A 27,904-nucleotide genomic window follows, 5' to 3' on the forward strand; every position below is an offset into this window, starting at 1 on the left:
GGGAGGCTCTATAGGGAAGTTGATACCCCCGTTCTCCTTTGGATTGTTGTCCTCCTTCATATGCAGGTTTGCACTGCTCCTGTCCATGAAATACTCTCCTTGGTTGATTTCATGCAGTGTTTTAATCCTCTCTTCCAAGCTCCTCTTCCAAGCTCCAAGTCCTACCAATTTGCACTTATAACAAGTTTAGTCCATCTTGTCTTTGGGGAGGAAAACAAACATGGCACATTCCTTGCAGGTGACTGGATGTGGGCCTTGAGTATCCATGTCTTCCAAAAATAGATTCCCTGTCTCTAGAATCTTTATCTTCAGGGTAAAGTAGGCAGGGTGATCCCCAGGCCCCAATCACAGGACGAAGAGACTTTAACTCACAGGGTCATAGCCCAGCATAGAGTGGGGTTGTAGTCCCACTTTTGCTTACCACACCCAGCACACACTTCCTTAGTCTTGGAAGAGCTGCAGGCCCTACAGGAAGTTTCCCAGTTCTGAAGGGCCTGCAAAATGGATCTCTTCTGCCGGGCTTTTGGTTAAATGACTAAATGACACCATCTAAATGGCCCCCCCTAAGAACAACCCACCACTCAGTGGGATGGGGGAAATGCAGAAACCAGGTTTTTTGGCTGAGGCGGTTTTAACTTTGTTGGGTTATTTAACGATTATTTTGTTTTTAAATGATGCAAACAACCCCAAGTTGGTAATACCGGGAAAGGCAGGGTAGAAATTTAATTATAAATGAATAAAATATATAAATAACAAAGTAGCCGTTTTCTCCTGGGGAACTGATCTCTGTCACCTGGACCCCATCTGACCCCATACAACTTCCAATGTTTCCTATGGTGAGAACAGATCAGATAATATGCTTTTTTCTCATCATAGGAAATAATGGAGACTGGACAGGGCACCCTTTATGGGTACCCCTAGAATTGGCCCCCCTGATCCAATATTTTTGCAACTTGAGGGTTCTTCTGAAGAGAGGCTCCCACAGCTACGCTGCAAGTTTGGTGCCTCTGCCTTAAACCCACCCTCCCCCAAGTCTGGAAAAGACAGAAAGGGGGAAATACCCATAGACTTGAATGGCTCCATTGGTTTCAATGGCACTGAATTGATTCAGCTATATCCACATTGATTCAGCTGAATCAAAACTACACTACAGGTAATTTGCATGAATCAGTTTAGCTCAAAACGATGCAGACCAAATCAAAAACAGTCCCAATCTTCTTCTCCATGCACATGCCTAGCTATAATTCCAGAGGATCCCCAGAGTGTGGCACCCCTATAGATCTGCCCTGAGCTTATGGGGATCGGGCTAGGGTTGCCAGATCCAGTTTGGGAAACATCTGAAGATTTGGGGATGGAGCCTGGGGAGAACGGAGACTTCAGTGGGGTATGCCATTATACCCCCTCCCGAGTGTCCATGTTCTCCAGGGGAACTGATCTCTGTAACCTGGAGAGGAGCTGTAATTCTGGGGGGTCCTCAGCTTCTCCCATGGAGGCTGGCATCCCTTCTGTGCCTGATATGGGAAGAAAGCTTTAAAACAAATGGCCTTTTGCCTTCTACTGATAACGCTGCTATGGTGCTGCTGTTGTTTTTAATGAGGTCAATGCCAGCGTGCCACAAATGTCCTTGCACCGTACTGCTTTTCCCTGATTAAACTCAGATGAATCCAGCGGGGAGGGGGGGGCCTTTGGGCCGAACTGGATCTATGCAATTGCACTCTAACTGGAGAGCCCTTTGTGTCCCAGACTGTAGAAAATCATATTTAGGGCTTCCTAACAAGCCTCGGTCATTTTTACTGGTCCGTTCACAACTGTTCTATTTGTGCTTGGCTGCGGGCTAAGAAGTCAGATTCTACGGAGCTCTGTCCGCATAATTCCACTGAATACCAATCTGTCCCTCTCCTAGATCTGCCAGGCTTTCTTGCAATCTGCCACTTTCTACACCACCTCTTCCTGCCCTGACTCTGACCCCAACTGGGGAAAACAGCATTTGCTGCTAATCTCTGGGATGCCTTTCTCTCCCTGGGGAAGAGCCACCATCCACTCCTGAATGCATCATATCAAATCTGGTTTCAAAGCTCTTCTCTCGGGAGAGGAGGGTTTTGGGTGGTGTTGCTATCTCTTTAAAACAGCCGTCTCAATCCATCCTGGTTTAGTATAACCTTGGATGCAAATCTCTTCCCCCGTTGCCACAGAAACGGGGATGTAATACAATAAGCACGGCAGAAGGGGAGGAGTGGGGGGGGGGGGGGAACCAGTCAGGCATCTTAAAGAGATTAGAGAACAGCAATGGTTTCCGGGGTAAAAATTCTGCTGCAAACAGAAGGGGGGGGGGGATGACAAGACCCCTCTAAATCTTCCCTGAATGGGTCGCCGAGAGCTAACGGAGTCAAGATCCTATTTCAAAATCCCAGCAGGCACCACCACACAAAGGACTTGCACTCTTATGAATTAGGGTGCTTGGCCTAAAACTGATCATGAAAGTGGCCAGATGCTTGGGTGTAGCCGGTGGGTTGAACAACACTTGGACTGTTTTGGGATCCAGATGCATGCTGGGAGAGCTCCCAGTAATTTCTGATTCTGAGGGTCTTGATTTGGGTAGGGACTGTTGCGCAGGAGGAGGGGATCCTTCAGGGTCCTACCTGAGCACCTTTCTCTGGGGCTGAAGTGTCCACTGTATGCCCCATTGAAGAAATGAACACGGGGCCAAACAGCACATGTACACTTTCTTCATGGGCAAGGAGCAGCATTCTGGAGGCCATTTCAGGTCAAAGAAACAGCCTGGTGGGGGAGTTTTAGGGCTGCCAACCTCCAGGGAGATGTAGCAGCAAAAGCAAAACACACTGCTAGGTGACATACGATTAATGAAAAGGTTATCCATACAACCTCCAAAAATTAATTGCCAATAATCTTACACTCTGCACAAATACTGACATCGAATGACTACCATATATTTTTCTATTCATTTATTTATTTACGGTCATTTAGACCAAAGTTTTAGAAGCACTACTATACAATAGCAGGATTTTTTTCCATTCCAGTTTTGTTTAAGTTCTTCACTCCTAGGTGAAGTCTTTCTGTTGAAGTACCAATGCATGAGCTGTGGAGTATACATTCAAGCAGATGCAGGTGCCACAGAAAGCCAGCCAGGCTCCTGGATTTGTACCCCTATTTCTCCAAGGCTTCCTCATGTGTAGTGCAGCAACCAGAACCTGATATTACATACAATCTGCCAAATTACATCACCAAACAGCACAGCTGGCTACTACAAATTCAGATTTAAGGCACTAAAAATTGTTCCCTTGCCCATTCAACATAATCTACCTACCTGCAGGTGGTAGATGGAGACCTCCTGGAATTACAGAATCACAGAATCATAGAGTTGGAAGGGGCCATACAGGCCATCTAGTCCAACCCCCTGCTCAACGCAAGATCAGCCCAAAGCAGGCTTTCATTACCATTGATTTCTTTCTTTTTTTGGGGGGAGGAGAAGGTAGTTTGAGGAAGGGAGGGAACTACAGAATCAGTTGTAATCCCAGTGGATTACATCAGCTACCACATGGACACTGGCCACCCTAGCTATTATATCTTTGATTTTTCCTTATTGAGAATCCTATTGCCACATCTTTAAACGGCTCCTCCAAGTTTTTATCCCAGACAGAGCCCGCCCTAACTCCTCCCCACCAGCCCTTACTGCTATATTTAGTCCGCGGCGCCCACGGCGCCACAGGCGGTTTAAAGATTCTTTTTTTTAATTTATTTAGAAGTTTTTAAACCATGCCTTTGTTAACCTCAGGGTGGTTCACGACACTCACAAATATACATCCATTTAAAAATCAATAAAAATTAAAAGATTTAAAATATTCCTCTAATTACTGTCTAAAGCCAATAAAGGTATTTTGACTCAGCCACTGGCCCTGTGAGAAACCAAAAAGGCTCAGAACGTATTTTGCCTTCCTGTTTTTCTGGAAGAATTTGTGCATATCTAGGGATGATAGTAGGCAAGGTCTAGATGGCAGGTTGACATGGACAGAGAGGTTGTTGAGAGGCACCTGGCTGTACTGGATGAGTTCAAATCCCCTGGGCCGGATGGTGTACATCCAAGAGTGCTCAAAGAACTTTCTGGAGAGCTTGCAAAACCTTTGTCCATCATCTTTAGGACCACTTGGAGGACTGGAAAGGTGCCAGAAGACTGGAGGAGAGTGAATGTTCTCCCAATCTTCAAAAAAGAGAGGAGAGATGACCTGTGAAACTTCAGGCCAGTGAATATCACCTCCATTGCAGGGAAGATAATGGAGCGATCTGCAGTCATCTGAAGGATGATTTGTTGATCCAGGAAAATCACTACAGATTCATCTCCAACAGGTCCTGCCAGATCAACCTAGTTTCCTTCTTTGACCGAATGATGGGCTTACTAGATCATGAAAACAATGGATGATGTTTACCTGGATTTCCATAAGGCTTTTGACAAGGTTCCCCAGATGTTCTGGATAAACTGGAGGACTGTAGACTGGAATTTGGATGTTTAGGTAGATAGAGAACTGGTTAGAAGACCTTAACCCAAGGAGTTATTGTCAATGGTGCTTCATCAGATTGGAGGGAAGTGAGCAGTGGGATGCCACAGGGTCTGGTACTTTTCAACATTTTTATCAATGATCTGGATGAGGGAGTGGCGGAACTACTAATTAAATTTGCAGATAACACCAAGTTGGGAGGAGTATCAAACATCCCAGAAGATAGAAATAGAGTTCAGCGAGATCTGGACATGCTGGAAAAGTGGGCAAATGGGAACAAGATACAATTCAATAAAGAGTGTAGAGGTCTACATCTGGGTCACAAAAATGAGAAGCCTGCATACTGGATGAAGATAAATTTCTGGGAAGCAGTGTGTGTGAATAGGATCCTGGGGTACTTGTGAACTGTAAGCTAAATATGGATATGCAGCTGCAAATAATACAAGTGGTGGGCTGTCCTTAAACAAGAGCCAATGCTTGCTCAAGCCAAGACTATTCCAGCAAGATGGAAACATGGTAAGAGATCCAAGAAGCCTGTTTGGATGAACAGAGAATTTCAGGAAGAGTTAATGAAGAAAAAGGAAAAGTTCAAGAAATGGAGGGAAGGACAGACCTCTAAAGAAGAGTATCTGCAGGTTATTAGACACTATAGGTCAGCCATCAGACAGGCCAAAGCTGGGAGAGAGCTGAGACTGGCCAGGGAAGCCCACTATAACCAGAATAGCTTCTTCAGATATGTGAGGAGCAAACGTAAGGTACATGAAGCAATAGGCCTACTGCAGGGTGAAGATGGAGAGACTGACAGAGAGAAAGCAGAAATGCTTGGTACCCTTTTTTCACAGTCAGAGTAGTTCAGCAGTGGAATCGACTGCCTAAGGAGGTGATGAGCTCCCCCTCACTGGCTGTCTTCAAGCAGCGGCTGGACAGATACTTATCTGGGATGCTTTAGGCTGATCCTGCGTTGAGCAGGAAGTTGGACTAGATGGCCTGAATGGCCCCTTCCAACTCTATGATTTTATGATTCTGTGATGATGATTCTATGTAATATTGAATCGAACCCTAGAGGGAGAAAAACACAGGGACATCAGAGGATATGTGTATTTAGCATAAATGTGTATTTAGCATGATCAGGAACGTCCTGGCATTTTTCAAGTAATCTCTTCCTGTGTGCTGATTGGATCAATTTTCTGCTCCTTTGAGCACACTTCCCGCCTGCCTGCCTTAGGAACAGACTAAATGGATGAAGAACAACAGGTTTTGTGTGTTTGATTGTAGATTTCTTTTTTTTGGGGGGGGGGGTGAAATGGAGAAGGTAGTTTGAGGAAGGGAGGGTAGTTTGAGGAAGGGGGAATCAGTTGTAATCCCAGTGGATCATCAGCTACAACGTGGACACTGGCCACCCTAGCTATTATGTCTTTGATTTTTCCTTACTGGGAATCCTATTACCACATCTTTAAACCGCTCCTGCGATCGTCGGATTAAATAAAAGGGTAAGGGCTGTTGGGGAGGAGTTAGGGCGGGCCCTGTCTGGGATAAAAACTCGAGTGGCACTCCAGGGAATGGCCAATTGGGAGGCGCGCTTTGCGTGCCTCCCTATTGGCTACTTGGTCCGTCTCCTGAATGCCGTGCCGCAGACTCTCCAGTCCTCCCGAGCCGCCATCCTCGCCAGATGGCCGCCAGGGAGGAAGCTCGCCCCATGCCACTGGACTCGGGGAAAACTGCTTCCCCTGTGCCCAGCGACTGCCCTTCCCAACGAGGGAACGCGCCCCTACCCCCCCTCCGCCTCCCCAGTTTCGATAAGTGCAGTCCATCAGGTGCTAGTAGGCCTTCCTCAAGAAAGCCTATCCCATGGTCCCAGAAACCAAATCTCTCCTGCCGGCACCAACTACGCAGCCAGTGATTCACCTCCATTATCTTCCTCTCCCGACGCATTCCTCTTCCCTTGACAGGCAAGATTGAAGAGAATACCACTTGTGCCCCCATTTGCTTGAGCTTCCTCCCCAGATCATGATAGTCTTTTTTAATAGGAGCGATGGTATTCAGGGACATGTCATAATACGGTATCCCAAAAAGCTTTTGAAGAATTTTTAAAAACTAAAATGACAAAAACAGCAGCATCAAACTGTCATGTATCATGTCAATCTAGGTATTAATACCCTGGGCTGGAGGTGTACGAACATTAAATAAAGCAGTAAACAAATTTAGGAAATAAAATGAATAACAGTATTGGAACAGGTTCCAAATGCAGTTGGCAAAATGCATAGTCTATCCTGTCCTTATCCCCAGGACGTTTACGTGTTTGTGCATGGTCCAATAAGCATGTCGGGGGTGGGATGGGGGAGGCATAAGCCTAATCCCTCCTTTCTCAGACAGTGTAGAAAATACATTTCCCCTTGACCAGGAATGTATAGGCACCAACATCAGCATGCTCCATTAGAGTTGGGCATTTCAGCGCGCCTCGGCTGCTTTGATGATCGTGGAAGCCTGAGGTGGCCCGTGCTGTGGTGCGGAGGCGAGGGGAGGTGCCAGCATGCCATCTGGTGCCCAAACGCACCTGCATGCTGGCGTGCTGGCACCGCCCCTCCCAGCCTCATGGGCAGAGCTTCAGATTGCATGTCTGCTGCCTTGCCACTCTGCGCCACAAGAGGCTCGTGTATTTTGGGTACCCCGGGCTTAAGTTCTAGTATTATATAAAGGTGCAACTTTCTCAGTATAGAGCGAGTTACAGAAATCTAGCCTGGAAGTGACTGTTCCATGGATCACTGTGGCAAGGTGATCTAGGTCCAGGTAGGGCGCTAGTAGCTGTGCTTAGCAGTGATGGGAAAATGCCAGCTTGGCTACCTTCGTGACCTAAGCCTCCATAGAAAGGGAGGCATCAGTAGTCACCTCTAAAATCCTGGCTGATGACAACAGCTCCAGCTGCACCCCCATCCTGGCATGGGAGATGCGCTTCCTGATCCAGGCATTTCCTCCCCAGCCACAGGACCTGCGTCTTGGCAGGAATGAGTGTCAGGCACTGCTTGAGCAAGGCTATCACTGCTTCCAAGCAACTGGCGAATGTATCCAGGGGGAGACAGCTCATCCATCCATAAGCATGCTTTAGGATGCTTAGGGCTGATCCTGCGTTGAACAGGGGGTTGGACTAGATGGCCTGTATGGCCCCTTCCAACTCTATGATTCTATGATTCTATGAGAGCTGGGTGTCATCTGCATATCGATGGCACCCCAAACCTGAAACTCCAGACCAGCTGGACCAGAGGGCGCATGTCTCTTATTGTCTCTTAAGTTCATGCACTTAAGGTGGCTAAAGTCTAGCTGTAATAACTTGTTTTCAAGCTGTAATATTGTGTTTTCATGCCATAATAATTTGTTTTAATCTTTTCATGCTAGCAAATCATGGGTGAATAGAGACTCTAACGAGCTACTGCTCCAAAGCACAGTCCATGACGTTAGTTACACAACATGACATTTGTTACACAACCCAGTTGAGCACCACAGCAACCACCTCACTTAACACGTATCATTCTCCCACTCTCACTTTCTGGGTGCCTGGCACGTACTTTTTCACAGCCCCTGTTTGTGATTGGCTGGACCTGAGTGGAGTCATTTGGTCTCCTTTTGTAGAGAGGCAGAGAGGAAGTAGAAGGGAAAAGAAGGCAGGCAGAAGCCCGGCTTACAAAACTTAGGGGTAGGCAGAGATGTTTGCTGCAGCAGCAGGCGGGGAAGAGGGCTCCTTCGGCATCCCTTTCAGAAGATGGCTCTGAGTGGCAGGCCCGTGGACGACCTGTTCTTGGAAGAGTTGTCCCTAGCATCCTCCCAAGAATTGGAACTTCATGGAGAAGGTAGGAAATATCCACCCCACATCCTGCGTGAAAGGTATCTCCTTCCACAGTTTAGGAATATGCTGAACCTATGAAAAGAATGATGTCTCTTCCTGGGTGGGAAAGAATAACACCCAGCTTGACAAAGGAGAAAGGGAAACAAGGGCAGAGAGGGGTGTCATATCTTCATTCCTGTTACAAGGCCTCTTCCTTCTCTGACTTTCCCAGTCCCTACAAGAGACATTTTTTTTCTATTAGAGCTCAGCTGGTTTTCATTAGTGGTTTGTTGGCAACTTGCCCAGGATTTGGCTTGTAGGCAATCAAGGGTTGCCTCAATGGCTGCTCGTTTTGTTGGCTCTGGTCAGGTATCTCTGGAGTCCAAGATCATGGGACGGTGCTGCTGGGGAGTAGGCTGTGATTAGGTCAGGGCTTGTGACTCATCAGAAGTCAGAAGCTAAGCAGGGTCTGCTCTGGTTGGAACTTGGATGGGAGACCACTGAGGAATCCCAGGGCTGCTACACAGAGGCAGGCAATGGCAAACCACCTCCGAACACCTCTTGCCTTGAAGACCCTACAGCAGAGAAAGCCAGAGTTTGGCCACCCCTGCCCCATAGTCTCTCTGTAAGGCCGCTGTGACCTCTTAGCACTTTCCCACTGTCATCTTCTTCCACACGTGGTCCCTGTGGCTCATAAGTCAGTTCCAAACCGTGGTTATAGATCCTTGTCTGAGAAACTCAAAGAGTCTGAGTTAATGGCATGACCTAAATATAGACAATCACACCGACCATAATTTGTAATATGTCTGAACTGAGCTGGACCTGTGGACTTCTGTGGGGCCAGGGCAATTTGCAAGGTGAAGGCAGCTGCAAGTTAAGCCCTGGCCTGCCCAATGAGGAGTGCATGTGGAGGAAGAGATTCCTTGCAGGACTGACCATTCTGGCAGCAGCTCGGTGGCAAGTCGGTGGTGCAATGCAGACCACTTTCATGTTAATCCTGCGGTGTCACTTGCTACTTTCTCTTGCCTCTGAAATAGGCAAGCTGACAAGTTCCACAGGCCTCTTCATTAGAGATCTTTAACAGTGAAGGGTTCTGTATAACCTATAGGCCTTGTGACGATGTTTCAGCATATTATGAGGCCTCCTCTTGGTGGTTTATATAGGACTGAAATTCTGTCCTTTTGGCCTCCCAAAAGCTATTTTATCTACCTCTTTGGGTTATTAATCTTATTGTTTCAGATGCTTTTGTCAGAATGTGTAATGAGTACCACCTCCTGCTTGGTGGTGGAGGAAGAAAGGGAGAATTAGTTTTTTATACCCCACTTTTCACTCCCTGGAGGAGTCTCAAAGCAACTTACAATTGCCTCCCCTTCCTCTCCTCTTCCCACAACAGACATCCTGGGAGGTAGGTAGGGCTAAGAGAGCTCTAACAGAACTGCTCTGCAAGAACAGCCCTAAGAGAACGGTGACTAGCCAAGGTCACCCAGGCGGTTGCATGTGAAGAAGCGTGGAATCAAACTTGGCTCTCCAGATTAGGGGCTGCTGCTCTTAACCACAACACCATCAAGTCACTGTAGGCTTTTGCCTAATTTATATCTTTATTTCACATTTGCAGCCTGATTGATTTGTCCTCCCTCCCCCTTCCTGAACAGAAACAACCAGCCCAGGCTAATGTATCTGGCACTTGCTTTTTCTTTATGTCTTGCTCACTCACTGACTTTGTGACCCATTGTGCCCTTTTCCAGCCAGCTGTAGCTCCTATTAATTGCATGTTACTGCCTGGCTTGGAAACTAGGTCTAACAGCATGTGTTCCTTTTCAGTTCTTGGGAGGAAGAAGCTGTATGATAACCAAGGTGCAACATTTTGCAGCCCCAGTACAAAAAAGTGCTCTCTAGGTTTGAGGGAGATGATAAATTTCAAGCTGATCTTTCATAAGGAGCCGGTTCCCAGCATTTTGGAAGTGGCTTATTCTGTGCTAAACTTGGAGCCCCTTGTTCGTGTCAAGTGCACCAATTTTCCTCTGTCAGATGTGGATTGTTGTCAGCCATGTGCCTCCCAAGGAATCTCGGAAACTATAATTTTGTGGGAGGGCTAGAACCAGGAGACTGGACTGCCATCCTGCCTTATCCTATCTTTGCAATGTCACAAGAAATGCAAGAAAAGAAAACCTATTTGATTTCAGATTTGAAACAAGAGAACCACCTTGGTGTTGTGGTTAAGAGCAGCAGCTTCTAATCTGGAGAGTCATGTTTGATTTCCCAGTCCTCCACATGCAGCCAGCTAGGTGAGCTTGGGCTAGTCAGTCCTTTTAGAGCTGTTCTCACAGAGCAGTTCTGTCAGAGTTCTCTCAGCCCCTCCAACTTCACAGGGGGTCTGTTGTAGTGAGAGGAAGAGAAGGTGATTGTAAACTGCTTTGAGACGCCTTCAGGTAGTAAAAAATGAGACATAAGACCCAACTCTTGATCTTCATATTTAGGGCTACCAGGAGAAGGGGATTGGTGGGGGCCAAATGCTGGGGGTCTGATTATCCTCAGGACTGTCAGCTCATATTATTTTTATTAATTATTATTGATTTTGGAAACTACCTCTTCCCGCAAGCAGGGTCAGGGCGGTTCTCATCATATACAATACAGTAGACTATTAAAATCACAGTTAAAGCAATAATTAAACCTTGCAGTGCTCCATTTTCTTGCCTTTCATTCTAGCTCAGACACAGTCCCTTCTGCCCACCCACTTACAATCTGACTAAATTCACAGAGTCAGCATTTCTGTGAGGTGATTATCTAGCCTCTGTTTAAAAACCTCCAAGGAAACAGAACCCACCACCTCACAAGGAAGCCTGTTCCACCGAGGAACCGCTCTAACTGCCAGGAACTTCTTCCGGATGTTTAGCTGAAAATTCATTTGAATTAATTTCAATGCATTGGTTCTGGTCTGACTCTAGGGGGCAACAGAAAACAACTCTACTCCATCCTCTATGTTAGCAATCCCCAACCTGTGGGCCCCGGACCACATGTGGTCCGTCGACTAACTGGAGGTGGGCCGCGAAGGACGCCTTCTCCCCCCCCCCCCGGCCCTTTACTTCATCCAGGCGCTCATGGGACTATCTCGTTGCAGAGAAACAAGCTCAGGGTTCCCGTTGATTTGTCATTGTTGTGAGTTAAAATTTCCACGAAAATAAAATGTTCCTTATGTTCATTGTTGTGGCGTGTCTGTATCTTATTTTGAAGGGATGCTTAAACATTACCATAGCGACCAGAGTCAGAGAGCGTTAGGGCAGTGGGCCTCAGTAAAATTGTCAAGCGTTGAGTGGTCCCCGGTGATAAAAAGGTTGGGGACCACTGCTCTATGTGACAGCCCTTCAAGTCCTTGGCTATCATATCGCCTCTTAGTCATCTTCTCTCTAGGCGAAAAAGACCAAGCTCCCTCAATCTTTCCTCATACATCTTGGTCTCTAAACCCCTCAGCATGTCCATTGTTCTCCCCTGGATGCGCTCTAGTTGGTCTACATCAGTGGTTCTCAACCTTCCTAATGCTGCGACCCTTTAATCCAGTTCCTCATGCTGTGGTGACCTCCAACCATAAAATTATGCCAGTGTTCTTGCACAGAAATTAAACCAATGGCGTGAAGATCCACTGTTCATGATTGTATATAAATTGGTTTTTTTCCTGGGGTTTCTCAGTTCAGTTCTGCCTCTTGTCCTGCCAAGCTGTGTCACCACCTGGAGCGCCTGGCAAGAGAGTGTGTTGCCCTGGAGGCACTGCTGGAGCAGCTGGCAGCCGAGCCTGGGTGCCTACAGGAGTGGCAACAGTGGCAGAGTCCCCCCCCCCCGGCCAAGCTGCTTGCCCTGCCACGACTCCTGTGAAAGGTTGTTCGACCCCCCAAGGGGTCCCAATCCCCAGGTTGAGAACTACTTGTCTACATCCTTCTTCAGTTGTGATGCCCCAAACTGTACTCCAAGTGAGGTCTAACCAGAGCAGAATAAAGCGGTACTATCATCTTGTGTGATCTGGACACTACACGTCTCTTGATACAGCCCAAAATCCCATTTGCCTTTTTAGCCACTGAGTCACACTGCTGAATCATGTTCATTATATGGTTTATGATGTCCCCTAGATCCTTTTCACACATACTACTGTCTAGACAGGTCTCCCCTATCCTATAATGATGCTTTTGATTTTTCCTGCCTAAATGCAGAACTTTACATTTGTCACTATTGAAATTCCTTGTGTTCATTTTAGCCCAGTTTTCCAACCTGGCAAGATCACCTTGTATCCTGATTCTTTCTTTAGCTGTGCTTGGTACCCCTCCCAGTTTAGTATCATCTGCACATTTAATAAACAGCTCCTGTATTCCTTCGTCCAAATAGTTTAACATCACAGGGCCCAGGACAGATTCCTGGGCCACTCCATTTGTCACTCCTCTCTAAGAGGATGTAAAGGTATCCCCTGTGCAAGCACCGGGTCATGTCACCTTGGGGTGACGCCCTCCAGCGTTTTCATTGCAGACTCAATACGGGGTGGTTTGCCAGTGCCTTCCCCAGTCATTACCGTTTACCCCCCAGCAATCTGGGCACTCATTTTACGTGAGTGCATTTACATGAGTGCATCACCTGAGTGCATTTAAATATTAGACAACTGAAGACTCCAAGAGGGGTCAAAACGCTTTTGGTTATCTGATCATTTATCCATGTGTCAAAAGGTTTTGGATTTGTGCAATAGTTTTATATGTGCACGTTTTATATGTACACGTGTATTGAAATACAGCATGGATTTGTCTCCAACAGGTCCTGCCAGACCAACCTAGTTTCCTTTTTTGACCAAGTAACAGGTTTGCTGGATCGGGGAAATTTGGTTGATGTCATTTACTTGGATTTTAGTAAAGCTTTTGACAAGGTTCCCCATGATGTTCTCATGGATAAGTTGAAGGACTGCAATCTGGATTTTCAGATCGTTAGGTGGATAGGGAATTGGTTAGAGAACCGCACTCAAAGAGTTGTTGTCAATGGTGTTTCATCAGACTGGAGAGAGGTGAGTAGCGGGGTACCTCAGGGTTCGGTGCTCGGCCCGGTACTTTTTAACATATTTATTAATGATCTAGATGAGGGGGTGGAGGGACTACTCATCAAGTTTGCAGATGACACCAAATTGGGAGGACTGGCAAATACTCCGGAAGATAGAAGATAGAGACAGAGTTCAACGAGATCTGAACACAATGGAAAAATGGGCAAATGAGAACAAGATGCAATTTAATAAAGATAAGTGTAAAGTTCTGCATCTGGGTCAGAAAAATGAAAAGCATGCCTACTGGATGGGGGATACGCTTCTAGGTAGCACTGTGTGTGAACGAGACCTTGGGGTACTTGTGGATTGTAAACTAAACATGAGCAGGCAGTGTGATGCAGCGGTAAAAAAGGCAAATGCCATTTTGGGCTGTATCAACAGAGGCATCACATCAAAATCACAAGATGTCATAGTCCCATTGTATACGGCACTGGTCAGACCACACCTGGAGTACTGTGTGCAGTTCTGGAGGCCTCACTTCAAGAAGGACATCGATAAAATTGAAAGGGTACAGAGGAGAGCGACGAAGATGATCTGGGGCCAAGGGACCAAGCCCTATGAAGATAGGTTGAGGGACTTGGGAATGTTCAGCCTGGAGAAAAGGAGGTTGAGAGGGGACATGATAGCCCTCTTTAAGTATTTGAAAGGTTGTCACTTGGAGGAGGGCAGGATGCTGTTTCTGCTGGCTGCAGAGGAAAGGACACGCAGTAATGGGTTTAAACTTCAAGTACAACGATATAGGCTAGATATCAGGAAAAAGTTTTTCTCAGTCAGAGTCGTTCAGCAGTGGAATAGGCTGCCTAAGGAGGTGGTGAGCGCCCCCTCACTGGAAGTCTTCAAGCAAAGGTTGGATACACACTTTTCTTGGATGCTTTAGGATGCTTAGGGCTAATCCTGCGTTGAGCAGGGGGTTGGACTAGATGGCCTGTATGGCCCCTTCCAACTCTATGATTCTATGATTCTATGATTCTACATATTTGCATTTTAATATTTAACATTTATTTTGCTACTGCTCAACCCTTTAGGTTCCTAACTGGGCGAGATTGTGAGGCAACGCTCCGGCTTTTGGGCAAAACTCTATGGCAGTATTTGTTTCTAACCATAAAGTTTTGTCCACAAACGAGAGCATCAACCCCGCCCCCCCCCCATGAGCCCAATATGCTGATTTCATTCTAGGGTGACATCAGCGTGTCACATTAAATGTGGTGTTCTGCTAGTTTGGGGGAGGAAAGGTGTATCCAGAAAGTGGACCTGAGGACCTGTCAATCCTACTTCTGAGATATTTGGGGGGGGGGGGGGCCTGGGAGAAAAGCAAGATGTAAACAAATCTAGGAGAAGAGTCGATTTCTATGCTCTGTGTTTCACTGCCCAAAGGAGTCTCAAAACATCTGACAATTGCCTTCCTTGTTCTCCCCACAACAGACACCCTGTGAGGGAGGTGGGGCTGCGAGAGCTCTGACAGGAGTGCTTTGTGAGAACAACTCTAACAGGACTGTGATTAGCCCAAGGTCACCCAGCTAGCTGCATGTGGAGGAGTGGGGAATCATGTAGCTCAGGGGTAGTCAACCTGTGGTCCTCCAGATGTTCATGGACTACAATTCCCATGAGGCCCTGCCAGCAAACACTGGGAATTGTAGTCTATGAATTGTAGTCTATGGGAATTGTAGTCTATGAACATCTGGAGGACCACAGGTTGACTACACCTGCTGCTTTGGAGATGATGAATGTCTGGCCAGGTGCATCCTCTGAAGAATCCCACCCTCCTCAACTGTCCCATTGACTGGCTGGAAGTAGGGTTGAGCGCTTCGGATTGGTTTGGCCACCTCGGTGATCCCCGAAGCCTGAGGCACCCAGTGCTGCAGCGCAGAGAGGAAGGGTGGCGGGGCAGTGGCCGGCAGCCACCACCACCCCTTGTCTCTGCACTGCACACTGGCCTCCTCCGTGCCACTTTGGCCTTCAGTGATCACTGAGGTGGCCGAACCGAGCCAAAGCGCACAGCCCTAGCTGGCAGTAAAGCCTCCATTTCATCCTGTAGCAGTCTGCCGCTGCCTGCTAGGGCCAGTCTGGGACTCTGGATGCTGCTTGTTTTATTAGAGTTCTGCATGGTTGCCCAACTGGGCACTGTGCCCGTTCTCTGGGCCTCATTCCTCCTCTCTCGGGGAATGTGGGATTGAAGGGAGGGAAAAGGCAGTTTGAGCCGGTTCCTGCCAAAGAAGTAGGTCTCTAAGCCGCTGTTGACTCTCAGCTGGGAAATGATGATCAGCCAAGGCTTGAGTCACTAATTAAAATTGTCTCCCAATTAGTTGGTAAAATGGAAATGGCCTGAGGTTTCATGCAGTACACAGCACAGGCACAGATGGGCTCATCACTAGGCCAGAGGAAAGGGAACGCTCTTCCCCATTTGCATTCAAAGCACAGGGATAGCTTGTCCTTTCAGGGTGCAATAGAGTTGGGAAATACCTGGGGATTTGGGGTCTGGGGCGGGACAGAGGCCTGAGGTTGCCAGGTCCCTTGGAGCTGCCGGCGGTGGGTAAGGGCACAGTCACCCGGAGTGAGGAGGAACACCAGAAATTAACACACTGTATTTACATGACCTGGAAGTGACATAGGCACATTGGCAGCTTGGGTGGCACAACATGCGTGGGCAAAAAATCATAAGTTGGAAGGGGCCCCCTGCAGAATGCAGGAAATTGACAACTAATTCTATGGTCATTCTACAGTACAATTATAATTCTACTAGTAAAAAAGCCCATTGTATTCCAAATACAATGGGCCCTAGCAGGGGGGTGGAGAGCGAGGGACTGGCGAGGGCAGGGTGAGGAAAGGTAGCTTACCGGTGAGAGGGCTGTAGCGATGTCGGGCAGCTCCTTCGCGTCGGGCAGCTCCTTTGCGGTGGGCAGCTCCTTCGGCGGGCGGCTCCCTGGCGTGGTCTTCTTGCCGGCGGCCATCTTCTTGTGCCGGCGATGCGTTTGTAGAGGCCGGGGGCTCCCTGGGCGGCGGCGGGCGTGGCCCGCGGGTGCGGCCGGCGGGCGCGGCCCGATCCGCGGGCGCGGCCCGATCCGCGGGCGCGGCCGGCGGGCGCGGCCCGATCCGCGGGCGCGGCCGGCGGGCGCGGCCCGATCCGCGGGCGCGGCCGGCGGGCGCGGCCCGATCCGCGGGCGCGGCCGGCGGGCGCGGCCCGATGCGTGGGCGCGGCCCCCGCGGGGGCGGCCCCCACGGGCGCGGCCCGATGCCCTGCCGGTCCCCAGCCTAATAAAGGTTGGGGACCACTGGCTTAGAGGCCGGCTGGCTTGGAGCAACTGCGAGCTGCGCTACGCGCGGCTCGCAGTTGCTCCGGCAAGGAATCGGAGGGACCAATCGGCAGGCGCTTCGCGCCTGCCGATTGGTCCCTCCGATAGTCTGTCATGAGGAAGGGGCCAATCGGCACCCTTCCTCATCCCGGACACAGCCCGCCTTCCAAGGGCTTACTGTTTTATTTAGTCCGTGGCGCCCGCGGCGCCACGGGCGGTGTAAAGATGGTAGAATTAACTTCTAACTATAGAGTTTTGGCCAAAAACCAGCACGACATCCCCCAACGTGCCTACATCACACACACGCACACACACACACGTCTGGATCACATAGGCATTTTGCATTAATTTCCAGCCTTCTTCTCTTGGGGGAGGGTAAATGGGGGGGGAGTAAGGCCTGAAAGTGGGGGATCTGTGGAGTCCACCCTCCAAAACAGCCATTTTCTCTTTGTTCTTCTGGAGATTAGTTGTAATAACAGAAGAGCTTCAGGTATTACCTGGACATCGGCCACCCTCAGGTGCAACTTGTGATCTATCAATCCATCCTGCTTGGGGGATGGGAAGAGATTGGATGAACCCTGGCTGGTTCCAGTGTATGGTTGGGGACTTGCACAGGGTCATGCTGGCCCTGTGTGAGAGATTTCCCTTTTATGGTTTCATCCACTGTTAGAAGACTAATTCTTTTTTTAAATTGCACTATTATTTGATTGGGACTTTTCATCTTCTGTTACAATAACAGATATGTAGAAGAGAGATGTGACCCTATTGTGGAGACTGGTGGTCTTCAAGCAGTGGCTGGGCTGGACAGATATTATGGGTCCTTTAGGTTGATCTCGCATTGAGCAGTGGGTTGGACTAGATGGTCCCATCCAACCCTATGATTCTGAGATATTTGTGCAGTTGGCAGATTTTTGGCACCATAATCTTAAGTGGAAGATGTTTCTTTTTAAAGTATGATAGACAAGGTTTGCTGTGAAGATGGTTGTTTGAGCAAAGAAATCGAGTGAAGCTGAAGTGAAAATTGGATAACTCATGATGGCCCGTTTCAGTGCCCAGGGTTGCCAACTCCAGGCTAGGACACTCCTGGAGTTTGGGGGGCAGGGCCTTTGGAGGGTGGAGTTTGGGGAAGGAATTCAGCAGAAATATGATGCCATTTATCTACCCTCCTGAAGTTCCAGGGGAACTGATCTCTGTAGTCCGGGGAACACATAATTCCAGGCTCCACCCGCAGCTGGCAACCCAGTGGCCCTTTTGTGGACTGGCCTTCTCCTTTCCTTCCTGCTGTTAAAAAGCCACATGGGTAGAAACAGAGATATCAGAACAAAGTTGCAAAAAAACTTGCCACTCAAACAGTAACATCAGAATCAAAATCTGAGAGAAACCAGATAATCTTTGATCCAACAGCCGCACAAGTATGAGAAATAGATCGGAAAGAGGGCGAGAAGAATTTCTTTCCACTACAGTCTCTCTCCTACTTGTAGAACACTGGCTGATTCTTTCTGAATAAGTTGTCCATGAATATCTCCCCTGTAATACCATGGAAGATGAGGAGTCCATTCATGCCGATACAAAGGCTTGCTACAGCTTTGGAGGAGAGTTGAACCGTGTTCTTCCCCCATTCTTTGCCCCCAGGGTATTGTTACTCCCGTTCATAAATAACACTGCCCTTGTTTCTCTACACAGCAATGCAACAAGTCTTGGACAACTTGAGTGACCTCCCCAACTCCATGGGAGCAGGAGACCTGGATCTCATCTTTCTCCGTGGCCTCATGGAGAGTCCAATAGTAAGATCATTGGCTAAGGTACAGTTAAATGGGGTAGCTGGACCAGAGATTCTAGCTGAGCAGCTTCTCTTCTTCTCAGTCTCATCTGATTACCTCTAAGACTTGGGCCACCAACAGGGTTCAGGTCAAGCCCCTATGCTGTTTGCCAGACGGACTGGGCTTGGAACTGACCACCAGTGGCATGGGCCCAGGGGTGATGTCACTGACCTTTGGGAGCAAGGTGTTCACGGCTGCAGTGTATCATCACCATCCTCACTGTACCTCCATAAACAGTTATTTAGATGGTCTAGCCCAGGGGTAGTCAAACTGCGGCCCTCCAGATGTCCATGGACTACAATTCCCAGAAGCCCCTGCCAGCATTTGCTGGCAGGGGCTTCTGGGAATTGTAGTCCATGGACATCTGGAGGGCCGCAGTTTGACTACCCCTGGTCTAGCCCAAGGACTGGCCCTGCTCCCTCCCCACGTCTTTCTTAATCTTGCCATGAATGCATTCCGGGGTCAAATATCATAGACCAGGGGTAGTCAACCTGTGGTCCTCCAGATGTCCATGGACTACAATTCCCATGAGCCCCTGCCAGCAAACGCTGGCAGGGGCTCATGGGAATTGTAGTCCATGGACATCTGGAGGACCACAGGTTGACTACCCCTGCCATAGACGATGTGTTCCCTTTCTATTTTCCCCCTTGAACCCATGAGGAGTTGCTATATCTTTTGCTCCCTTGTAAGCATACCAGCCTTCATAATATTTGAAGGGAACTGTCTTACATAAATAAATTGATTCAGTGGCACACCTTCAAGGTCTCGGTTTGAGCAAGGGTCCACCAGAGCTCAGGTGCAGAATCTCTTCTCGGCTCCAGGTCTCCCCCATCCTGGAGTCATGGGGAATAAAGCGAAGATGGAGGAGCCTCTGGACCTGTGCCCCCAAGTAGCTTTCCTAGCACCAAAGAGCCTGAATAGTTCTAATGGTTCAGCTGATCCAAAGTCCAGCCCAAAGTGATCATGTGGACACATAGGACTCTGCCTTCTACGAATCAGGCCATTGGTCCATTAAGGTCTCCAGGTGGTCCATTGGCTCTCCAGGGTCTCCAGGGTCTTCTTTCACATCACTTACTGCCCGATCCTTTTTACTGGAAATGCCAGGGACTGAACCAGTGATCAGCATGCCATACAGATGCTCTACCACTGATCCAGAACGTCTCCCCCTCCTGTATTCCTGGACAGACCTTAGAAAGTCTCTGGAATGGAGATCCCACAATTTAGAAACTCCTTTGCTAAATGGCTCCATTATCTTTAAGAAGACATTCATATTTCACCTAAGATTTTCCTGTTTGACTGCATGGCCCGTGATGTAATTGTCTCTCCCGCCCACCCCCATTCCGTCCTCTTCCCATAATCTTATTGTCAAAATGTGTTTGTCTCTTCCCAACATCTATTTGTCAAAGTTCCATCCTTCTTTCTCCAAGAACTGTTGCTTCATTTGTGAGGTTAAATTCCTTGGCATATTGTTTCTAACCGGTCCAATGCACCTCTGTACTTTTGGTCAAGAGCGATTTCCTCTGCTTTGTTCTATGCTGCCTTATGTAGGCCAAAGAAGACACGACAGGCCTTTTTGAGGACACTGCCATTTTGGGGTTATTTTCAAAGGCTGTGAGGGCCTACAGCGTGGTGTGCTGAAAGAGTCCCCCCCTCCCTCGGCCTATGCACTCCATACCAAGTGCTTACATGGCCTCACCACCCCTAGTTTGGGTGTTCGGGTATTTTAAAAGATCAGGGGGAGCAACAGTGCCTCCCTGCAGGCCTGGTCTGGATTGGGCCTTCCCAATTTCTCTAAATGACATTAAAATAGTGTTGCCGTGGTCGTAGCTGCCATGAGGATGCCATCACATCTACTCTGGCCCTGTGAAAGGTTTGATTTGGGCTTGGGTTGGTACAGCTCTGGTGCTTTTTAAATGGATGAGCCCAGCACTGAGAAAACGACAAAAGAGGGGGAACAAACTCAACCCAAAAAAGTCTTACAATTGCCTTCCATTCCTCTTCCCACAACACCTCCCTGTGAGATAGGTGGACTGAGAGAGCTCTCACAGAACTGCTCTGTGGGAACAGTTTTAATGAAATGGACTGGCTCGCTGAATGTAGAAGAGTGGGGAATTCAACTCAGCTCTCCAGATTAGAGTCTGCTGCTCTCAACCACTACGCCCTGCAGCCACCAACCATTCCAGTCTGCTATCTTGGTGATTTTCAATTCGGGGGACCCTGGGTTCAGCGGGAGCTTATGAGGGGTGGACAATGGTTTCTTGGAAAACCATTTGTCTTTCTGTTCACCGTGGCCAATGGCATGTCCCCCATTGGGGGCCCTACATGCCGTGATACACCCTAGGGCAGGGATAGTCAACCTGTGGTCCTCCAGATGTCCATGGACTACAATTCCCATGAGCCCCTGCCAGCAAATGCTGGCAGGGGCTCATGGGAACTGTAGTCCATGGACATCTGGAGGACTACAGGTTGACTACCCCTGTCCTAGAACACACTCCAGTATCCTGGATCACCTACAAAGATTCTATAGCGGGTATGCAGAGCTTCTGTGGCAGATTTTGATGCAGAAAAAGCAGAAACTGTTGAACATGCCTGTTTCTTGAGCAAAAAAACACTCTGGGGGAGGGAGTAATTTTGCCAGTTTTTCTGCTCCACAATGTTTCCATGTGGAGCAGAAAAATTTGCAACCTAAGTCCCCCCACAATCTTTTTGCTTGAGAAAACTGCTTGGGGGAGAGGCAGAAGCTCCCTCCTGACTGCCGTTCCAAGCCCATTAAGGTTCTTGTTTTCAGTTTCTCTTTTTAGAAGCAATTCCCTGCAGCTGTTGAGTGGCTGCAGGGAATACTTGAACACACTTGCACACAAGTACAAAAAAATAAAATATTTGGGTCTAAATGAGGCCTTGTCCCACTTCAGAACTTTCCCCTGCTAGCCCTGGCTATGAAAACAGATTCCAGAGTTCTGCCATGGATCCAATTAAGATTCCAGTTGTCTGGGCTGACCCCAGCAGGTCACAAAGTCTTTGTTTTGAGAATCTCTTCCTTTTAGCCCCTTCATTTTTATGTCCTCCCTTTGGACAGTCCAGAGTCCTTCCATCAGAAAAACATAACCAGAAAACATCCAGTTTGATTTCTGGCGATGCTCCTGCAGGGGCCAGCGATGGCCGAATTGCCTGAAAATCCTGCCTCCTGGCTTGAGGAAGAAGTGGGCTCTTGTATGTGTGTGTGTCATATTTCCTGTTATGGTGTCCTCAGTGTACCCTTTCCTACCCTCCATCCCCTTTTTTGGGTTTTTCTGGACTATTCAGGTCCCCGAAGGTGATGCTGTTTTGTTCAGGAAACACATGTAAGCCATACACCCTTGGCCTTTTTGGAGGAGGGGCTCTCACGATCTTAGAGGGAATCCCTGGAAACATACCCCATCTCTTCTTTATCTGTAGGCCTCCCACTATCTCCTGTCGTTCTATTTTGGAAGGCTAGCAGGCTTCAGAGAGGGGCTTTGTTGGTCTCCTTTTCCCTCTCTCTCATTCTCCTTTCTCTACCTTTCCTCTGTCCCCTCTGCAGGCTCATGAGCGTCTGGAGGAAACCAAGCTGGAAGCCGTGAGGGACAATAATGTGGAGCTGGTCCAGGAGATACTCAAAGACATCTCCTGCATTGCTCAGCAAGACAGCACAGCAGCGGAATTGGCTCGCATCCTGCAGGAACCTCACTTCCAGGTGGGGAGCAGCTCCTTCCAAGAGTGGAAGAGGGCAACAAACAGATGGAGTCCCCCCTCCATGGTTGTGTGGAGACTGGACACCAGACTGGCTGAGAAGTCTTTCGCTCATTCCTCTGTGGTTTCCTTGGAGATTTGTGTTTTTCTTCCCGATGGGTCCAAAAGTGGTTTACAACACTTTTCTCCCTTCCTCCGTTTTACGCTCTCAGCAGATCTCATTGAGGGATGCCAGCAAGTGGTCCAAATGAAGAAACACCATTGGTTTCTTGTAGAAATACACCCAAAGCAAACGACATCAATAGGCAAAAGGTTGTGTTTTGCAAAATTATTTAGGATTTAATACATCTCAAGAAGACACAACCTTTTGCCTATTGGTTTCGTTTGCTTTGGGTGTAAACCTCCAAGTGTTCTCCTGGGATTATAACTGATGTCCAGGTAATAAAGATCAGTTCCCTTGGAGAAAATGGGCACTTTGGAAGGCGGATTCTATAGCACTGAAGCTCCTCCCATCTCTAAACCCCACCTTTCTCAGGCCCAGCCCCTAAAATCTCGAGGCATTTCCCAAACCAGAGCTGGCCTCATGGCAGTGGTGGGAGACTCCCAGTGCAGTGAGGCAGAGCTGGTTTAGAGATGCAAATCACACACTGGTGGTCAGATTGTGAGTGGGTGGGCAGAAGGGATTGTATCAGTGCTTGGCTCCTGTGGCCTTTTCTTGCATGCCCAGGGAAATGCCGATCGCCACTTTGGTGTCAGCAGGTGAATTTCCTCCAGGCCAGATTGGCCAGGGATTCTGGTTTGGGAGAAGGGAGGGGATGATTTGGGCATGGAATTGGGGTCACTGCGGTCGGCAGGTAGTTATGAATGTCCTGCATTCTGCAGGGGGTTGGACTAGATAACTGTAGAGGTCCCTTCCAATTTTATGATTCGATGATGATTCTGTGATTAGTTAGTATCTGCAGTCCCTCTCTATGAACAAAGCACTTGGCTATTCAGAAGCCTGGTTCAGCGGGGATTGCTTTGAGAGGGTTTCTTTTGTGAGCTTGCTTGCTTGACGTGTGCCACGGCTCCCTAGGGATGCACGGGCCCTGTGGTGAAGAGGTGTGAATTCATACACATGAATACTATCATTAAAACATTGATGGACATGCATACGGCCATTTTGCGTGCTGCAGCAGGCAGTGTGTATCTGCAATGGCTAATGCAGCCTAGTAACAAGAGTGTCTGAGTGCGTGTTTGGCTTTTGAAATCAATGGAGCAAAAAGCTATTGCAGGACTCAGCAATGTGTAACAAATTGGCAGGGCCAGAGGTGCCAGTTCAAAGCAGCAATTTTTGGTCTGAGCAAAAGAGGATTTTACAAGCATGTGTGCTTCTTTGCTTTGGCGAAGTGCAGGAATCGGCTGCACAGTGCTACACATTTATCAGTCCGTGCTATCAACGAAAAAGGAAAGGGGGAGGAGTAGGGCTGCCAACCTCCTGGTGGTGCCTGGAGATCTCCATCTCTGACCACTGATTGCCAAATGACAAAGATCAGTTTCACTGGAAGAAATGGCTGCTTGGAAAGGTGGATTCTAGGGCAGGGGTAGTCAAACTGCGGCCCTCCAGATGTCCATGGACTACAATTCCCATGAGCCCCTGCCAGCGTTTGCTGACGGGCTCATGGGAATTGTAGTCCATGGACATCTGGAGGGCCGCAGTTTGATTACCCCTGGTCTAGGGTATTCTACCCCCCTGAGGCTCCTCTCCTCCCCAAACCCCACCATCTCCAGGCTCCACCTATCAAATCTCCAGGTATTTCCCAACCCGAAGCTGGCAACCCCAGGGAGAGCTTGGATGCTAGGCCACCTGTCAGAGGCCAGCTGAAAAGAGCAGTGCCTTCCCTGGCCCAGAAAACAATGGGATTTTATGTATCTTTCCACTAGAATAAAGTCTGGTATGTATGCACCCAATGCACTCACTACCTGATTGGTCCTCCTGGACGTCACTCATCCCCTAGAGAACCAATCAGGCTTTTTTGCAAGTTTCACCATATGTTCCTGCTGCTTCTCCAGGGAGCTTGCCTGAAGCAGCTCATAAAATTAAAATATAATTAAAAATGTAAAAATTATTACTAAAACTCGAAATTTTTAAAAAACTTCCTGAGCATAAAAACAGATCGCTGAGCTGCTTTAGATAACAGACTTCAGACTGAAAGCACATTGTTATTAAAAGATCCCTCCCCTTAATTTAAAATCTGGGTGCAAGCTTGGTGTAGTGGTTGGGTGTGTGGACTTCTAATCTGGCGAGCTGGGTTTGATTCTGCACTCCCCCACATGCAGCCAGCTGGGTGACCTTGGGCTCGTCCCGGCACTGAGAAAACTGTTCTGACCAAGCAGGAATATTACGGCCCTCTCATCCTCACCTTCTTCACAGGGTGTCTGTTGTGGGGAGAGGAAAGGGAAGGCGACTGTAAGCAGCTTTGAGACTCCTTTGGGTAGAGAAAAGCGGCATATGAGAACCAACTCTTCTTCTTCTGTAATCTCAGGGCTCTCTCAGCCTGCCCTCCCTCACAGGGTGTCTGTTGTGGGGAAAGGAAAGGGAAGGCGAATGTAAGCTACTTTGAGACTCCTTTCGGTAGAGAAAAGAGGCATATAAGATAAGGTGATCAGATTTTAACATTGGTAAAGCGGGACACAATCACCTTCCCTTCTTCTCCCCATCACAGACACTTTGTGAGGTAAATAAAAATACGACTATACAATCAGCAGCAACGAGTAGTCAAGCCTTGCAGGGAGGGACTATTTCCCATGAGGTTGTGAGAAGGAGATTTCTAACAGGGGTTAAGTCAGGGATTTCCAACCAGAGTTTCAGGAAACCCTAGGGTTATGCATGAGCTCTAGAAGTTACACGTCCTTTCCCAAAAGTTCAGATGGCCACGGACATCACTAGATATCTGCTCTACAAGCCTAGTCTCCACAATGGAAACGGTACATGATTGATGGATTGATTGGTGGGCTCCCGTATCTTACTTCTGCACCCACTTCTCTGAAGACATCACTATGGGGTCCCTCCACCACAGTCAAAAGGTTGAAAAAGGCTGGGTACCCAGTTCTGAAATTCAATGTCCCGTTAAACCGGTCTCTGAATTTATTTAACCTGGCCTCGTATGGTTTTTCTTCTCCCTGGTCCCCTTCTCTCTTTCCATCCCTCTGCTGACCCTCATCTCAGTCCCTCCTGGAGACCCACGATTCTGTTGCCTCCAAGAGCTATGAGACTCCACCCCCCAGTCCTGTGCTGGACCCCCTCTTCAACAACCAGCCAGTCCCACCAGATGCTGTGCGCATGGTGGGGATTCGGAAGACTGCTGGGGAACATCTGGTGAGTAAACCTTCTCTGACAATCGTACAGTTGGACAGGGTTTCATGTTAATGTTCTGAACCAGTTTGAAAGCAGCCTTGTGTATAATTATTAGCCCTAGCCCCAGAGCACAAGCCGGATAATTTCTCCTTTGAAACTACATACCTGCTTCCTTAATCTAGAGTTAGACTACATTAACAGCTTAAACTTGAGGACTGGCATCCGGTAGACCTGGAGAAGCTGGCAAACACTGCATTGGTCAATTGGTTCTTTGAGTTTGAAGCAGGAGTGGACTGCGCACAGCACTGATTGGCCGGTGCCTGTAACACCTAGAACACCTCCCCTTCCCAGAACTTTATAAGTTTAAATAAGGGCAACAAAACAACATTTAAAGAAATAAAGAGACATGTGGAATTTTTTTAAAAAAGGAAACCCAACTTAAATTGTCAAAGAAATTGAAGTCTGTAATAGTATTTATGGCTTCAGGTTAGAACAGCTACTTTGGGTGCACAAGGTCTTAGGCTCAATCCCAACTTAAAGAATCAGGTAGTAAGTGATGTGAAAGGTCTCTACCTCACCCTCTGGAGCAGGGGTGGTCAAACTTTGGCCCTCTGGATGTCAATGCACTACAATTCCCATGAGCCCCTGCCAGCATTCGCTGGCAGGGGCTCATGGGAATTGTAGTCCATGGACATCCAGAGGGCCACAGTTTGACCACCCCGGCTCTGGAGAGCCAGTGCCAGTCCAAACAGAAAATGCTGGCAGTGATAGACTAATGGCCTGATTCAGCGGGTTAGATCCAGTAACCTATGGCAGTAGTCCCTAACCTTTTTATCACCAGGGACCGGTCAACACTTGACAATTTTACTGAGGCCCAGGGCGGGGGGTAGTCTTTTGCCAAGGGATGTCGCCGCCGCACCTAACTTCCCGCCGCCCACTGGGGGGCGCTGCCAGCAGCAGCTGTGCAGTGCCATGCCGAAGGGGAGCCCCAGCCATGGCGGCTGCTCGAGAGCACCAAAGGTGAGCCAGTGGTAGAGTGGCAGGGCAGCCCCCGAGGCAGCAGCTGGGGAGGAGGACAAGGAGGAGCCGCGGCCTGGTACCGACTGATCTACGAACCGGGACCGGTCACAGGACCGGGGATTGGGGACCACTGATCTACGGAACTCCTTCACAGTTAATATGCAAGAGGAACAAACAGAGAGTAGCAACAAAACTATACAATTTATTTCTTTATTCCCTCCTTGTCTTCAAATATGACAATAACTTTCTATGGGCATTACGGACCCACAACATCAGGTTCACTCAAAACTGCTGGAGTCTTCAAGAGAGGTTCATGCATAGCAAGCAGAATATTCTTCAAGAATATCTTCTCAAAATCTGGGATAATTCTGAAGAGGACTTGATCCCCCAGCTGAGCATCTTGGGAGTGGAGGCCAGACTGACAGCTATGTGGAAAGTTGGGGAAGTCTGATGGGATCCCACTTTTTCTCTGATTTACTCTATAATTGGAAATTGGAAACCCACCTTAAAATATAAAAAGTGGAAGTCTGTAATAGTATTCCCCATCAAGGGCCAAAGTCAAAGAATTGGAAATTGTTCCCACCTCATTGATTGAGTTATGCAAGAGGAACGCTCCCAGTAGTTTGGCTGGTTAAAAAGAAGAAGCCTAACTCTGTAGACAAATATGTTATCCACCATGGACCATTTCCCTCCTGCTTAGCCTGTGCTCTTCTTTGTTCTTTTGGCCCCAGGGTGTGACATTCCGAGTGGAACGAGGTGAATTGGTCATTGCCCGTATCCTGCATGGTGGCATGATTGACCAGCAGGGGCTGCTACATGTGGGTGACATCATCAAGGAGGTGAATGGGCAAGAGGTGGGAAGTGACCCTCGGGCACTTCAGGAAGTCCTGAAGAATGCTAGCGGAAGCGTGGTGCTCAAGATCCTGCCAAGTTACCAGGAGCCGCACCCACCCCGCCAGGTAGGACACCCTAATTTCGTAATTGTCCCCACCCCTGACCTGAGGAAATGCTGGTTAGCGTCTCACTTCTTGAGCCTGAAGAGATCAGAGAACACCTCCATTTGTAGTATTCAAGAAGGATTTGATTTTTTTTTAATTCTTAGCATTTCATGCTGGTCATAGACTCATAGTGTTGGAAAGAGCCACACATGCCATCTAGTCCAACCTTCTGCTCAATGCAGGTTCAGCCTAAAGCATCCAGGATAAGTATCTGTCCAGACACTGCTTGAAGATGAGGGAAGTCACCATCTCCTTAGGCAGCTGATTCCACTGCTGAACTACTCTGACTGAAATTCCCCCCCTGATATCTAGCTAATATCGTTCTCCAAATATCATTG

The 27,904-nt window shown here is 48.3% G+C and overlaps 1 protein-coding gene across 6 annotated transcripts in view; it reads left to right on the forward strand.

The window, feature by feature from the left end:
* Positions 1 to 27,904, forward strand: part of MPP2 (MAGUK p55 scaffold protein 2) — a 95,299-nt gene that overhangs the window by 35,264 nt on the left and 32,131 nt on the right. For 2 of the 6 annotated variants that reach the window (XM_077313051.1, XM_077313050.1), the window contains exons 3-6: positions 18,367 to 18,485; positions 22,063 to 22,215; positions 25,420 to 25,569; positions 27,300 to 27,527. In XM_077313051.1, the coding sequence (XP_077169166.1) occupies positions 18,367 to 18,485; positions 22,063 to 22,215; positions 25,420 to 25,569; positions 27,300 to 27,527 (650 nt within the window). Of the gene's footprint in view, positions 1 to 7,899; positions 8,354 to 18,366; positions 18,486 to 22,062; positions 22,216 to 25,419; positions 25,570 to 27,299; positions 27,528 to 27,904 lie in introns of those variants that run through there. The other 4 variants (XM_077313053.1, XM_077313052.1, XM_077313048.1 and 1 more) reach the window with 3 other exon arrangements.

This window comes from Paroedura picta, chromosome 16, assembly GCF_049243985.1.
Source record: "Paroedura picta isolate Pp20150507F chromosome 16, Ppicta_v3.0, whole genome shotgun sequence".
NCBI classification, from domain to species: Eukaryota; Metazoa; Chordata; class Lepidosauria; order Squamata; family Gekkonidae; genus Paroedura; species Paroedura picta.